At 47.1% G+C, this 13753-nt stretch overlaps 1 protein-coding gene across 4 annotated transcripts in view; it reads right to left on the bottom strand.

Moving 5' to 3' along the window:
- Positions 1-13753, bottom strand: part of LGR6 (leucine rich repeat containing G protein-coupled receptor 6) — a 135116-nt gene that overhangs the window by 39555 nt on the left and 81808 nt on the right. For 3 of the 4 annotated variants that reach the window (XM_027665768.1, XM_027665767.1, XM_027665769.1), the window contains one exon: positions 6245-6460. In XM_027665768.1, coding sequence (XP_027521569.1) covers positions 6245-6460 — 216 coding nt within the window. Of the gene's footprint in view, positions 1-6244; positions 6461-10189; positions 10359-10823; positions 10856-11417; positions 11515-13753 lie in introns of those variants that run through there. The other variant, XM_027665770.1, reaches the window with a different exon arrangement.

Raw genomic sequence — 13753 nt, 5'->3', positions numbered from 1 at the left:
CCCTTTCTTCACTTGGTGGTGCCAACAATTTTGGGTCCCTTTGAGCACTGGATAATGCATTTGGCAAAGAGAGGGGCTGGGTCTGCAGTTGCTCTGGAATCACATCAAGAGGTACCACAAGAACCCTGTGCCCCATATCCCTGTCTGCTGCAAGGGGAGAAGGGAATGCTGGATGCCAGGGAAATCCCTGGAGCTTTGTTGGGATGGTGTGACAGGACACCTTGTCCAAGCTCAGACGTGCTGAGCAGCTGACTGCTATCACTGCAGTCAGGCAAGGAGACAGCATAGCAAAGCAATCACCTGCTGTGTTTATATTTGGCTCTAAAGTGCTCTGTTTGGAGGCAGAGTAATTAAAATCATCCGAAGGAAGTTCTTTGTTGGTGAGAAAATTATGAGCAACCAAAAAAGGGAGTTATAAAAAATTTGCTGTCCAAGCTGAACTCTAGAGTTACCCAACCACATGGCAATAATAGAAACAAGAGAGCTGGAAAGGTAAACACTTGAAAAGACGTTCCTGTCTTCCATCCTGCCTTTTCTTTTCCTCCCCTGGTAAACAAATTTTAACAAGTGGAATTGCAACATCTCCAGTGCCTGTCAATTTGAGCTCAGCCCACACGACGTTATATTCTGCCCCGTAAATTACAGCTGGTTTGATAACAACTGGAGGTCCTTGGTTCTGGGCTGTAAACAACCCTCAGGATTCAAAAATTTGGGAAATGTTTAAGCCCTTGCTATCAGAGCTAGAACTCATCGTTCTCCTTGGCAAGGATCTGTGTCTCTTCCTGTGCGGTCAGTACTGTGGAGGGAGGATGGGTTTGGGCAATCATCCATGGAAGAGGCTTTGCCCAGGGAGGAGGACAGTCATTGCTGTTTTGTGGTTGTGCTGCTATGTTCTCAGCTGTGCACTGCCATTGGAACACATGCTCTCTGCAATAGGAGTTGTCACACTGCACCTCTGGCAGGGTGGGACACTGGCCCAGGCACTCCTGCAGCAGCACAAGTGACGTGGGACAAGTGAGCTCCTCTGCTGTGCCAGGTGAACCCACGCTGTGTCTCGCTGAAACCAACATAAATGATTTGTCAGAATCCTGCAGACAGGCTGGGGAGAGATGCTGCAGCTTGGCTGGTGCCTCAGGTGATGAGAATTTAGAAACAAAGCAGAAAAAATCCAACCCTACGAGATTAATTTGTGACCCACAATAAGAAGTGCACAACAGATTCTAGAAGGAAGATTTTCTGTCCTTGCCAATAATTACGTATCAGAAACTAAACATAAATGTGATTTTTTTTCCCATCATTCATGCAGCACCCCTAGTGGAATTTGTTTCATTTTAATTTCATTTCCTTTTCCATTTATTTTTCCAGTGGATTATAGGATCCTGGAGAGCAGTCTCGTACTTAACTGAGAGACAGTCCAACACAGGCATTAGCTCCAACTCTGGCAATGCAATCTCCAAGAGGACTGGGCATTTGTCTTAGACACGAGGAAAGCAGGTTGAGCTAATGCCTAGATGCTGCTTTTATGAAGGTGCTTGACTGGATGAGCAAGGAAAGGGAAATCGTGTCAACATCTGCACTGTACACTGTGAAACCAGCTCTGGCAGGCCCAAAGTATTGCTGGTATCCACGTTGTTAACTGGACGTTGATAACTGGAAATGGGTGTAGAGAAGAGCAATAAAAATGATCCAAGGGCTGGAAAAAACTAGGGTGGAGACTTAGAGAACTCAATCTGTTCAGCTTATTAAAAATAAGATCAAGGGGATGAGTGCAGTGTAATGTATAGGATTCTTCCTGCTTACAAACTGGGTACTAAAATGGTTCTGTGATTTAGTGGAGAAAAGAATAATAAGAACAAATGTCTGAAGTCAAAGCCAAAGAAAATTCAAATGGGAAATACGAGCTTTTTTTTTTATAACACTAAGGATGAATAACCACTGGAACAGACTACAAAGAGAAATGGTGGATTCGCCATTGCTTTCCTTTTTAATGACTTCATTTTTTTCTTCTCAAAAAGGACAAATGCAAACACTTTCCATCAGTTACTTGCATTAGATGATTTGAACCAAGCTCAAATCTGACACGATATGAATTATTCCACTGCACCAGCCATTGCCATGATGAACTTCCACCTCTATTGTGGCAAAATTCTCCTTTTCCTCAACTTGGACATGGATAAGTAGAGGAACCTAACTCACAAATGGTGCAAATTCCATGGATTGTTTCTGGCAGTGAAGGACCAGCATGAGACTTGTCTGGTGAAGAATAAAGCTCGATCAGAAGTGACATTCTCGGAGTGCATTAGAGCATGATTTGCTTCTTCCTCAAGTGCTGGAGAGGGAAATTCACTTTTGCCACAGCAGTGAGCCTGGTCCTCTGAGAGAAAAGGCACTTCTGCAAATTAAAAGGCTCATGAATGGGACCCAGATGTTCCAGGCAATATTGTTCTTCATGATAATGAGTTGCACATGCCTGGCATTCCCCGCCAACACTGAGGTTCCCAAGAACTTCTCAGAGAGGGACCTGTAACTCCCTTGCACAGGTGAGCACAGTGATCCACAGGGTCATCCTGATGCTCCAATCCACCAGACTGGGGTTTGTGGTGCTGGGAAGCTCCGAGTCCCACATCCGTCAGCAGAAATGACTGGTGCTCAACATCACTGCAAAGCTCTTTGATGTTTGCTCCCAGGCAAGGAGGAAACTGAAAAGCAGTGGTCCCTTTTGAAAGTTTTGGCCAGAGTTACACCAGAATGAGGACTAAAATGGGAAAGGGAAACCAGGAGTCTTGGAAACTGGTTTTCTCTTCCAGTCACTAAACCATACTGTTAGAGAGAGAGCTGCATCGTGTCCTTACATGATAAAAACTGCAAGAAAGAGGAGTTCTACTAAAGATCCTTCATTTACTACATTCACACATTCAGCTGGAAGGTGCTGCTGGGTGGCCCAGGAAGGAAGTACTTGCAGGTGAGTGGCTTTTACTTGAAAATAAAACATCAACTGGAATTCAGTCAAGTGCTGTAGTGGGGAGAACCAGTCTTATATGAGCTTACACACTAACAGGCTTTTACATCTCTCCATGAAGGAGGTCTTGGTGTTTAGTAGCTGTCAAAAGAGCAAATCAAATGACAGGGATGACAGGAAAAGGGAAAATAGGCACAGAATGGCATCGTGCCACTGTATAAAGTAGAATTAATTTTTGTCTTTGATACAGGGTGCAGATCTGGTCTCTCCATCTGAAGGTGTGAAGGAACAAGCAAGTATCGTTTGTGTTAACTTAAGGGACTCTCTGCTATGTGATGAAAGCAAAACTACTCTAAGGCTTTCTCTATCCAGGTCCCTCATTACAGGGCAAACCTCTCTACTGCTTGGCCTGTTTTGGAGGGGTCACTCAGAGCATCTTTGCTGAGAGCTCCTTTGATGACATTGGGAAAAGAGGGAACTGCAGCCCACTGCAGAGGTGTGGCAGCAAGGACACATCTGCAGCGAGGGGGATTTCTTGGCAATGGATCCTAAATTCCTCCACATAAGATTTTACTTGCAGACCCCTCTGGGCAGCAGGACTGAAAGAGGTGCTGTGATTCCTGGCTCGAGACTTGACTTTCTGCTGAATTCAGCTGACAGAGGAGAGAAGGGACACTAATGAGAACTGCTGTCATGCACTTTATCGGCCTGTCAGCGCAGCAGCATGGGGGTTTCAGATGCTGACTGCTAAATGAAAAATCTTTTATGCTCAAGAAAGAAGATGCTTTTTGTAAAACAACCTTTGCTTCATACAAACTATTAGCTGAAAAGTATTCATGACTATTTCTGCTTGCAGATACTAAGATACATTTGATCCTGAATAGACGAGACTGGGAGGTAACATGTTCAGTGTCCTATTCCCATGAGCTACCCTGATCAAATATCCACCTCCCTTCTGCCATCCCAGCACAGTGCCAGCATCCCAGCACACAGAGCATGTGTTGTTAAAACTGGGAAAGGATGGTGCCAATTACTGAGACTCATGGATTTCATGATGAGTGATTTACAGGAGGCTCCGCTCACTGAAGTGCCTGCAACCCAGCAATAGATGGGAATAAGATCAGGGAATTCCTCAGCAAAGGTGTAATTTATTAGCAGAGACTGAAGCCTTAAAGTATTCCAGACTGAGGCTGGGATACTCTGATGCTGGTGCCTTGTGGCACTGCAGGATGGTCACCCACATCTCTCCCAAAGGCCCAAGGTGTGTGGAGGAGGAACAGCAGCACATCTCTGCACCTGGGAGGCTCCTGCCCTCAGCCATGGTCAGCTGTGTCTGTGAGTATTGATCAGGCTGAATAGAAGAGATTCTTCTGTGCTCATCCACATCTGCCCTCAGCTCTCCTCCTCCAGGGGCTCCTTTTAATACCTCTGTGGCTGGAAGTTCCCGGTGTTTATGGCAGCAGCCAGCTTTTCTCCATCTACCTGCAAATCCAGACATTTCCAGAGGAATGCATGTATGTATCATCTGCATCCCGGTAGGGAAAGTCTCCTCTCCAGCTTGGCTGGCTTTTGGGGACATTTGTTTGTCAGCTTGGTGGGTGAGTCTGGAGCGAGGACACATCCCTGGTAAGGGTCAGGAGGAACACTGGGTGACTTTCCACTGGTGGTGTGCTGACAAGGGTTTGCATGGAAGCACGGGAGAGATTTATGGGGCCAGTTCTGCCAAACACTTGTGATCCCACAAAAATGTAGCATCGTGTCCCACAGAGCCTGGCAGGATCACACATGTGTTCCCTTCCAATTGTATGTGGTGGGACATTATTCTCTCCCTTGTGACCTAATGGTCAATGACTTTTATTTCTCAAGCTTGCCTGTTTAATTAAGGAGTTGCTTCTCGCCCAGAGTATGGGATAAACCCAAATGAAAGCAGCATGCTTTGGAGGCTGAAATAAAACCCCAAATGTCAGCTCACCCACTGGGCGAGTTATTAAAGCTGACTGAAGTGGTTGCATTATGGTGGCCATGGGTTGCCTTGCAGAATGAACACTATTGTGGGTGAAAACTACTTTTTTGACTTTTCTCAAGTTGCTTTTCACATTTCTCCTAAATAAGCCTTTATGCTTTGTCTAAACAGCTGAAGTTGATGTTTAATAAAACCCTGAACTGTGTTTTGTCCAAGCACTTTCTATGCTGGATGGCTTCAGTAAACACTTTAAATTTTGAAAGGAAAATAATTGCTAAACTTTCACTAAGTTACTACATGCTGAGGTTACTTAACACCCTGGTATCAGTACAAATTACCAAACTGGAGGTGGCATTTCATGTGGATAGAGGAGCTCTAAAGCAGTTGACAATCACACCTGAAGTTGCTAATCAACACCAAAGAATTAATGAGTAGCTATTTGCATATGTAAATTTCGTTTTAAAAGCAAGATAATCTACAAACCTCTGTTGATAAAAAGGATGTCCCTCCTGAGCAGCTGCCAGAGGTATCAGTTCTTATTCTGATTGTGGGTTGTGAGTGGTTTAGTATCTCTCTGCTCGTGGAGTGAATGTTTCCCTCCTGGACCAGGTATCCTGGAGCAGCAGTGCTCTCCACATCACCCCAAACACTGTCAGTAAAGTGCTCATAGTGCAAACTGGACAGCAACCACTGCAAAAACATCTGACCTGCAGATGTAACACAGTCATGCAAATAAGAAGACATGGGCTTGGACAAGGTGCTGAGCTTAGACCTTTGGTTTAAAATCATATTTGGTGAAAAAAAGGGTTTTTTTGGTATGTTTTCCAAGAAATAAAAATATTGCTTTTTTGACCTGACTGCAAGTTGTTGCAGTTTAATTTTTGTTCATGTTGCTAGAAATTCCCCTAGTTTTAACACAGGGATTGGAAGAAAGAAAAGAAATAAGAAGCTTTTTGTTGCTTGATTGTTCAAGGAAAAAAAATCTGGTTTTTGTTTCCAGATACTAATTTTTTTTTTTTTAAATACAAAGCATTTCTTGAATTATATCGGGGAGCTTTTTAGCTCTTCAGTGAAATGTGGGGAAACTATGAAAAAAAAATTGAAAGAGGCAATTTTAGCATTTCTTATCAAATGAGGGGTATTCCCCGACCCTTTGAACAAAACCTCTGCCCCCTCTGCCCCGGCAGCAAAAAGCTGCTTCTGGGGAGTGACCCCCAGGTCTTCCCACAGGAGGAGGACCCCGTGGGCCAGGCACGGGCAGCACCTTGTCCCAGCCAGAGGATGCCGTGGCTGCAGGGGAGTAAGAAGTGGAGAAGGCTTACAGCACCACGAGGCTGCTGAGGTTCTGGAAGGCGTAATCGGGGATGTGCCAGATCTGGTTGAGTGCCAGGGTCATGGCTTGGAGCGCTGGCAGGTGGTTCAGAGCTCGGACAGGGATCTCCGTCAGGGCGTTATCGTCCAGCCACAGGTGACGCAGAGAGAGCAGCCCCTCAAAGCTCTTCTCGGGCACCACGGAGATGAGATTTGCATCCAGGCGTCTGAGTGGGAAAGAAACAGGGTGGGGATCAGTGAGAGACCGATCTCTCATTGCTCTCCCTGCCCGCAGTGTTATGCAAAGAGAGTGACGCCTTGGGATGGGTTGATGGCCAGGGAGATTGGATTAGGCTGTAAATAGTGATTAACAAAAGAAGGCATCAGTGCGAGGCTCCTGCCTATGCTGGGAGATGTCTGACCGCCGCCAAGGATCATCCTTTATTGACGGTCCTTTGGTGCTGCCAATGGATGGCAGCTTCTGAAACACAGTGGTTGGGCTGAGTCCTTCCATGTGGGCCCCCCAGACGGGCACTGGCCAGCTGTGGCTTGCAGCCACCCCCCTTAAAACTGAGCATCAAAGCTGCATCCCCTGGGGCTGGGCTTGCCATGGATGTGCCTGAGCAGCCTGCGGAGGCACGGCCCAGTTTGGGGTACCCCACAGCCCTCTGACGCCCACGGCCGTGCGGGACAGCCAAACCAAACCATGCTGCCAAAGCCCCACGCCACAAGAGAAGGGTTTGTCTGCAAATGTGAGATATGTGGCAGCCCTGCTTGGGGTCCAGCACCTGACCAGAACACCCAGAGGTACCTGAAGAGGCACTGTGGAGGAGTCAGACCCTATGTCACGGCGCAGGAATTAAACCCGTGTTCTTGTATTGCACAAGTTTGGGCCTTTCTGCCCCCTTCCTTTGCCAATGGCTTTTTTTAAAATCATGATGAAAACCTTAAGGCGGCTGAATTTGAGGTTTAATTTGGTGAGAAACTTTAATTTTGAAGACTTGTTTTTGCTTCAAAACAGAACGAGAAGCCAAAAAATATTAAGCTTATTACGAAAAAAAGTTTAAAAGTTAGGTTTGGAAATCATCTCTCTAAAGATCTCTTATTGCAACAATGGTGAGCAGGATACAATGTGTTATCTGTAGATTTTAAAACCAAAATATAAGAGGAAAACACTTCACATTTGGATGAAATACCAGGAAACAATTATACCAAGGAAAAAGCAAATTTTAATTTCCATCAGCCAACACAGCTTATTTTATTTTTCCAAGCTATCTAAAGGAAAGATCTCTGAATTCAAATTGCAAAGAGAAAGCACTTTGTTTCTTATCAAGCATGAGAGAAGGAAGTTAACAGAGCTGTCGTGGCCCAGCCCTCAACTCAACAACCCTCCTGAAAGGAATGTGGCAAAGAAATTAGTATTCTTGACTGTGTTACTTCTAGTACATAAAGTAATATTTTTGATTAAAGTTGAACACTGGAGTAAACCCACAGACACTGTTACCCCCCTGGCACTAGACCCTTATTCAAAGAGCACAAACATTTCCCAGGTCACAAAGCACTGCAGTGAACTTCTGGTCTGCAGGAGGAGACCAAATGTCCCCTCTCAGGTGGGAGCAGGGAAGAGGCCGGGTCAGACTGTGCTCCCTGCATGGGGTATGGGAGGTGTTTCCTGCGTGAAACTCTCAGATGATCCTGGGAAACAGACCCTTCCCTACACCACAGAAAGAAGCATTTCCTGCCCTGGTTGGACAAAGATGGAAATTTGAACCTGGTTAAGAAGTGCAGTCAAACCTTCCTGAGATCTCCCTTGGACAAGTGTTCTTTAAATGCAGTGTACAAGTTCTGATACAGCACCACCTCAGACTGAAATGATCATCTAGGATGGGTTAAATAACTATTTTATTACTCCCACTTTGCCACATTAACGTATTAACCACTGAGGCTGGTGAGGTACTGCCTGTGATTCTATTTTCTCAGATTCCACTACTCTTGCATTGCCACAAAGTGACATTTCATAGTACAAGGCTGTTCAGCTGAGAGTTTCTCAGCCAGCTCTGTTGATTCTTCTGTGGATGAGAAAAGCACATCACACCAAAATCTCACTTTCACTGCCACAGGATTTGCATTTTTGCTCAGAGGGCTGACACAGGACAATGAATTGTGAATTTTCCTGTTGAAGAGGGTGGGCATGTTTCAAGTTCTGCCTCAATTTATCAAGTGTCCCCAAGATTGCAATCGAGTCAGCAAATAACATCATTCATCTTTCTGAGACAACAAACCCAAAGAGTAAAGAGCAGAAAAGCAAAGCCTGCAGCAGCTCAAGGTAAGATTAAAGATTCTATTTGAAAACTTTCATGAAAATGTTTTAGAACAAACAAGAACTTTCTGACAAAAATTGTGTGGGAAATGTTAATCTTTTCTTATTTTTTTCCATTCCTTCCTCAGCATAAGAAGTCTGTTAGTTTTTGGCATCGTAATCTGCTAAAAAAAAAGAAAAAAAAGAAGTATTGCTTACTTTTCCTGGAGACATTCTTTCATCCAAATCCCTATATGTTTACTGAAATTTTTTTTAAAGTGAATGCTCAGTTTCAAGTTTAATTAATTAAGGAACAGACAATGAAAATACCCACAGAGAATAGTTATCGTTTCTCAAAACAAATTAAGCTTTCAGAAACGGAGATGCTAAAGCAGAGCCAAAGACTGGTACAGCACGCTGAGCTGGGACAGGGACAGGGACAGAGGAGCAAGGTGGAGCCCATGGCTGTCTGATTTTATGTCTCACTTTTTTCATGAACTCCTGGGTGAAGATATGACCCACAAGGGAGTTTGGTTTCAGTGTGACAGTGCCCCAGGAACTGGGGAAACCATAAATGTTGATGGCTTTGCTCCAGGGCTCTTGAGCACACTCTCAGGAAAGGCTCTTTTTTCCCTGGTCCATCAGTATGAAAAGTGCCAGTGAGGCAGCTTGGGGGCCTTGGGGGATTTTTTTTGAGGGACACCTCCCTCTGGTTAGTACAGGGCCAATTACTTGGATCTATGCAAGGAGATTGTTAATGCTCCTGGATGACCTCTGGCTTTGGACTTGCCACAGCTCCAAGCCAGACTCTGCTCCACATCTCCACACCTTGCTGGCAGTGAGAGGTCACCTCTGCAAGACTCAGATAAAGCCCAGCTCTCCTGCTCCTCAGCTCTGCAGGAGCTGCCTAGTGGCAACGTGGTGAGATGTGAATATGTGGCCACTGTCCATGAGACACTCTCTGGGCTCACATGCTTGGGAGGTGTTGGGGAGCTTCAGCCACATAATTACTGTGTCAATATGCTTCAGAGTGTGGAGATCAGAGCCCAGACAGATTCCTCAGTAGAGTGACAGGGAGACTTTCTGCTGGTAGTGATGTGCTGGGCCTGAGCCTTCTCAGAAACAGCAGCCTGCTTGGACCTCAGCACAGCAAGATGCACCCATCTGGAGCCAGGGAAGTTAAATTAGGAACAAGGAAGTTACAAGTGAAGGCATTTCACATGCAGCATAATGGGCAGGACTCCTTAAGTGCCTTTGCAGCATTGAAGAGGGGACAGGGAACATGGATTCAGTGACAGCTGCATTCCTGGCACCAAAAGGTCTCTGGGATGTTTAATTGCTCCTCAGGGACCTGCTGGCTCTTTCTGGAATAGAGGTGCATTCTTTCTAATAAAAGCTGTGCATGTGGGGATTGCTAATTGCTATGGCTTTCAGACAGCTCTCTACTCTCTTCTGGAAGCAGAAAAGCTGAAGTTCTTGGCACGGAGTTGTTAGTAATTATATCAATTATACTAAACAAAAACCAACCCAACAGTTCTCTCCTTTCTTCAGTGTGTGACTCTGGCTCTGTAAGTGTTTTGTGTTATGATTTATACCTGAGATAATTGGGCCGATTAGTGGGTAAATGGGACAGCACAGGCTGGGGCTGGCTCCTCACCTTCCACGGAGATGTTTTAATCTTTCTTTCACCAAATCACTCAGTTGGCTTTCCTTGCAAGCTTTAACCCGTTGGTTGCTTACAGAGGAAGACGCCTCTTTCATGGAGCTGCTGGAGGGCTTAGGAGTGGGACTTCATCCCACACCTGCTGTCAAACAGTGCCGTGGGTCTGGAGAGTGAATGACACACAGTGACTCCGTGTCAGCATGGACAAGATTTCCGAGTGACTTCACGGGCTCGAGCAAGGCCCTGAAGAGCATCATCCTGCTCATTGCATTCAGAAGGAGCTGATTTTAAGTGAGACATTAAAGAAAAACAGCTTATGAAAATCACCAGCTGCTGGAAAGTCTCAGCTCCTGGCTTTAGAGCTGCATCTACTGCTTAGAGTCACAGGGCATTTATATGACTTCAAGGTGACACTGGGGCAAAAGTGCCTAAAAGAGTCTGCAGACACCTCAGACTTTATTCCATTTTCTTTTTTAAGAACTACAGGGGTGGGTAGAGAGTGAGCTGCCTGGAAGAACATCAAAAGTGCCTTGGTCTGAGGCATTGCCATCTTTGTTCCCTGAGTGGATGTTCACATCTATGCAGAGCCATGGTGAGAGGGGCAGGTCAGCACTAAATGTGAGCATGCCTCAGCCTGCCAGCTGGTTCCTTTGCTGCAGCCTGGAAAGCAATAGAAAGGCTCAATGCCACGCTGTCAGGAAATATCCCAATTATTGCTGCTGTTTTTTTCCTTCCTCACACACAGCAGAGCCAGTAAGAGCTGACTGTCTGGGTGCCTTAAACCAGTTATGTGCAGTAACTGGCTTGCAGTGTAGACTGGGTTGTTCCCCACACCCCAGTCATCACAGGGCAGTGGAACCTCAAACTTCAGCCCATCCTCACAGTATTTTTTGCAATACATTGGGCTGTTGTTTCCCTTGACAAAGCTGGAGGAGACTTGCCACCAAAGATCACATGCAGCACTGAGTGGTGCTGGACGGGGCTGTACTCTCTCCAAACCAGGGAGTTCCTCTGCATTGTAATTCTCTGTCCACAGCTGAACACAGGACATAAAGAAAGGATGTTCTGGAGGAAGAGCTGTGGCTGTTGAAGGAGTGAGGACTGACCCAGCAGCCCTGGGAGGAAGCCCACCCCCCTCAGGCACTCGTTCTCTGGAGTGAGGTTCTGGCTGTCTCCCTGGCCCCAGTGTGCACGTGTGTCAGCTGAACAGAGCTGATCTCACCAGAAATGTCTAATTGGTGCCTCCAGGCAATCATGTCTCTCTTCCTGTCTGAGTTTATCTTGAAAGGCTCGATTGAGTTACCTCCTCTCCCATAATAGGATCTAAGTTCCTTGTAGTAACATAAGAAGGAGATGATGTCACTGCAGCTAAACTTCTCTGATAACTTACTAACGACTGGGGCCAACACCTCAGCTCCTTTCTCAGGCAGAGCTCCCAGACACACTGAGTCAGTGCCTGGCTGGTGAGCTCCCCGGGAACCTGCTGTGCAAGGAGCTGAGGGCACAGCAAGGGAGGCAGGATGGCTCCAGAGCCACCTGCTTGAGGGCAGTCTGTCCCCTTCTGCCACACTCCCCTGCAAGCCAGCCCCACACATGCTGCTCTTTCTGCCTGGCACAGCACCTGGTGGGGCCAGGACACACAGAGGCAGGATGTTCTTGGTCCCTGAGCCTGCCCAGATAACCCAGGGGAAGAGCAAGGGCTTCTTCCATCAACTAATATCAACTGGGATAGAACAAAGGCAGCCAAGGACTGCAGTGGTCACCTGGAAAAGGGAAACCGGCTTAAATTTCTGCTCTGCCCATTATATTCTCGTTGCCACCATGTACTGCAGACACAGTAGGAGAATGGACTTGTTGGAGAGGGTCCAGAGGAGGCCACTCTGAGGCCTGGAGCCCCTCTGCTGTGGAGACAGGCTGGGAGAGCTGGGGCTGTTCAGCCTGGAGAAGAGAAGTCTCTGGGGAGACGTGAGAGCCCCTTCCAGTGCCTAAAGGGGGCCTATAAGAAAGATGGGGACAAATTTTTTAATAGGGTCTGTAGCAATAGGTCAGGGGGTGGTGGTTTTAAACTAAAAGAGGAGAGATCCAGACTAGATATAAGGAAGAAATTTTTTATGATAAGGGTGCTGAAACATGAACACAGGTTGCCCAGAGAGGTGGTGGATGTCCCATCCCTGGTAACATTCAAGGCCAGGTTGAATGAGGCTCTGAGCAACCTGATCTAGTTCAAGATGTCCCTGCTCATTGCAAAGGGTTGGACTAGATGACCTTTAAGGTCCCTTCCAACCCAAAGCATTCTATTATTCTATGAATGACACATTACTGCCTTGTAGGCCTGCTTCTAAACCTGGGTTCTCTGCCCCTGCAGAGTTCACAGCCCTCAAGCAACACTCACAGGTGTTGCCTAGTTCCATTTCCATGCTGAAAACTCTTGTGAAAACCCCAGGCAGTGAATGGAGGTTCAAGACACAAACATGTTTGCAGTTGGCTGTGAAACAAGTCCTGGTGGAAAAGTTTGCAGGGCTCTGTTTGTACTGCAAAGAGTCTTCACTCCTGACTTAATGGGGCATGTTCCTCTGGGAAGCCCTCCACAAGGGATGCTCAGGAAATGAAATCAGAGCAATACCTAGACTCCACACAAAGTGCCTTTGGTGTAGACAAGAGGGCTTTGTTATCCCCAATTGCAGACACCTCCAAAACCCCTCAGGTCAGAACGGTACAAGAAGGATTGCCAAAATCTCTGTGCAGCTATAGAAACTGCTGACAGCTGGGCAGCTGTGCCAGCTCCCCCGACCAGCCCTCTCTCTGTGCGCCTGGCATTGCCCCCCTTGGCCATGGTGCCAGGCACAGGGAAATGGAGAAGGTACAGAAAGCAGCCAGAGCCTGTGCAGGCTCTCCAAGGCCTACCAAGCAATGTGGGGCCTCACATTTGCTGGGAAACATGGTGTTTGTCAAGCATACAAGCCAGCTGGGAAAGAGAAGGAAAAACAGCCCTTGGGGACAGGAGGAACAGGACACACTGTGCTCTGGGGAGAGGGGCTCTGAACAGGTCACTGCACACCGAGACATCCCCAGAGCCAAGCCTGCACTGTGTCCATCTCTGGGGCTCTCAGCACAAGAAGCACATGGGCCTCTTTGAGGCGGTCCAGAGGAGGCCAAGGAGATGCTCCAAGGTCTGGAGCCCCTCTGCTCTGGAGCCAGGCTGGGAGAGCTGGGGCTGTTCAGCCTGGAGAAGGCTCTGGGAAGACCTTAGAGCCCCTTCCAGTGCCTACTGAAGGGGCTCTAGGAGAGCTGGAGAGGGACTTTGGACAAGGGCCTGGAGTGACAAGACAAGGGGGAATGGCTTCCCACTGCCAGAGGGCAGGGTTAGATGGGATATTGGGAAAAAATTCTTTCCTGTGAGGGTGGGGAGGCCCTGGCACAGGTTGCCCAGAGAAGCTGTGGCTGCCCCATCCCTGGATGTGTTCAAGGCCAGGTTGGACAGGGCTTGGAGCAACCTGGGCTAGTGGAAGGTATCCCTGCCCATGGCACAAGGTGGAAAGAGATGATCTCTAAGGTCCC

Source organism: Corapipo altera, unplaced genomic scaffold (genome assembly GCF_003945725.1).
Source record: "Corapipo altera isolate COAL_440 unplaced genomic scaffold, ASM394572v1 202, whole genome shotgun sequence".
NCBI classification, from domain to species: Eukaryota; Metazoa; Chordata; class Aves; order Passeriformes; family Pipridae; genus Corapipo; species Corapipo altera.
The sequence above is the reverse complement of the archived record's forward strand: the minus strand, read 5'-3'. Positions and strand labels throughout refer to the sequence as shown.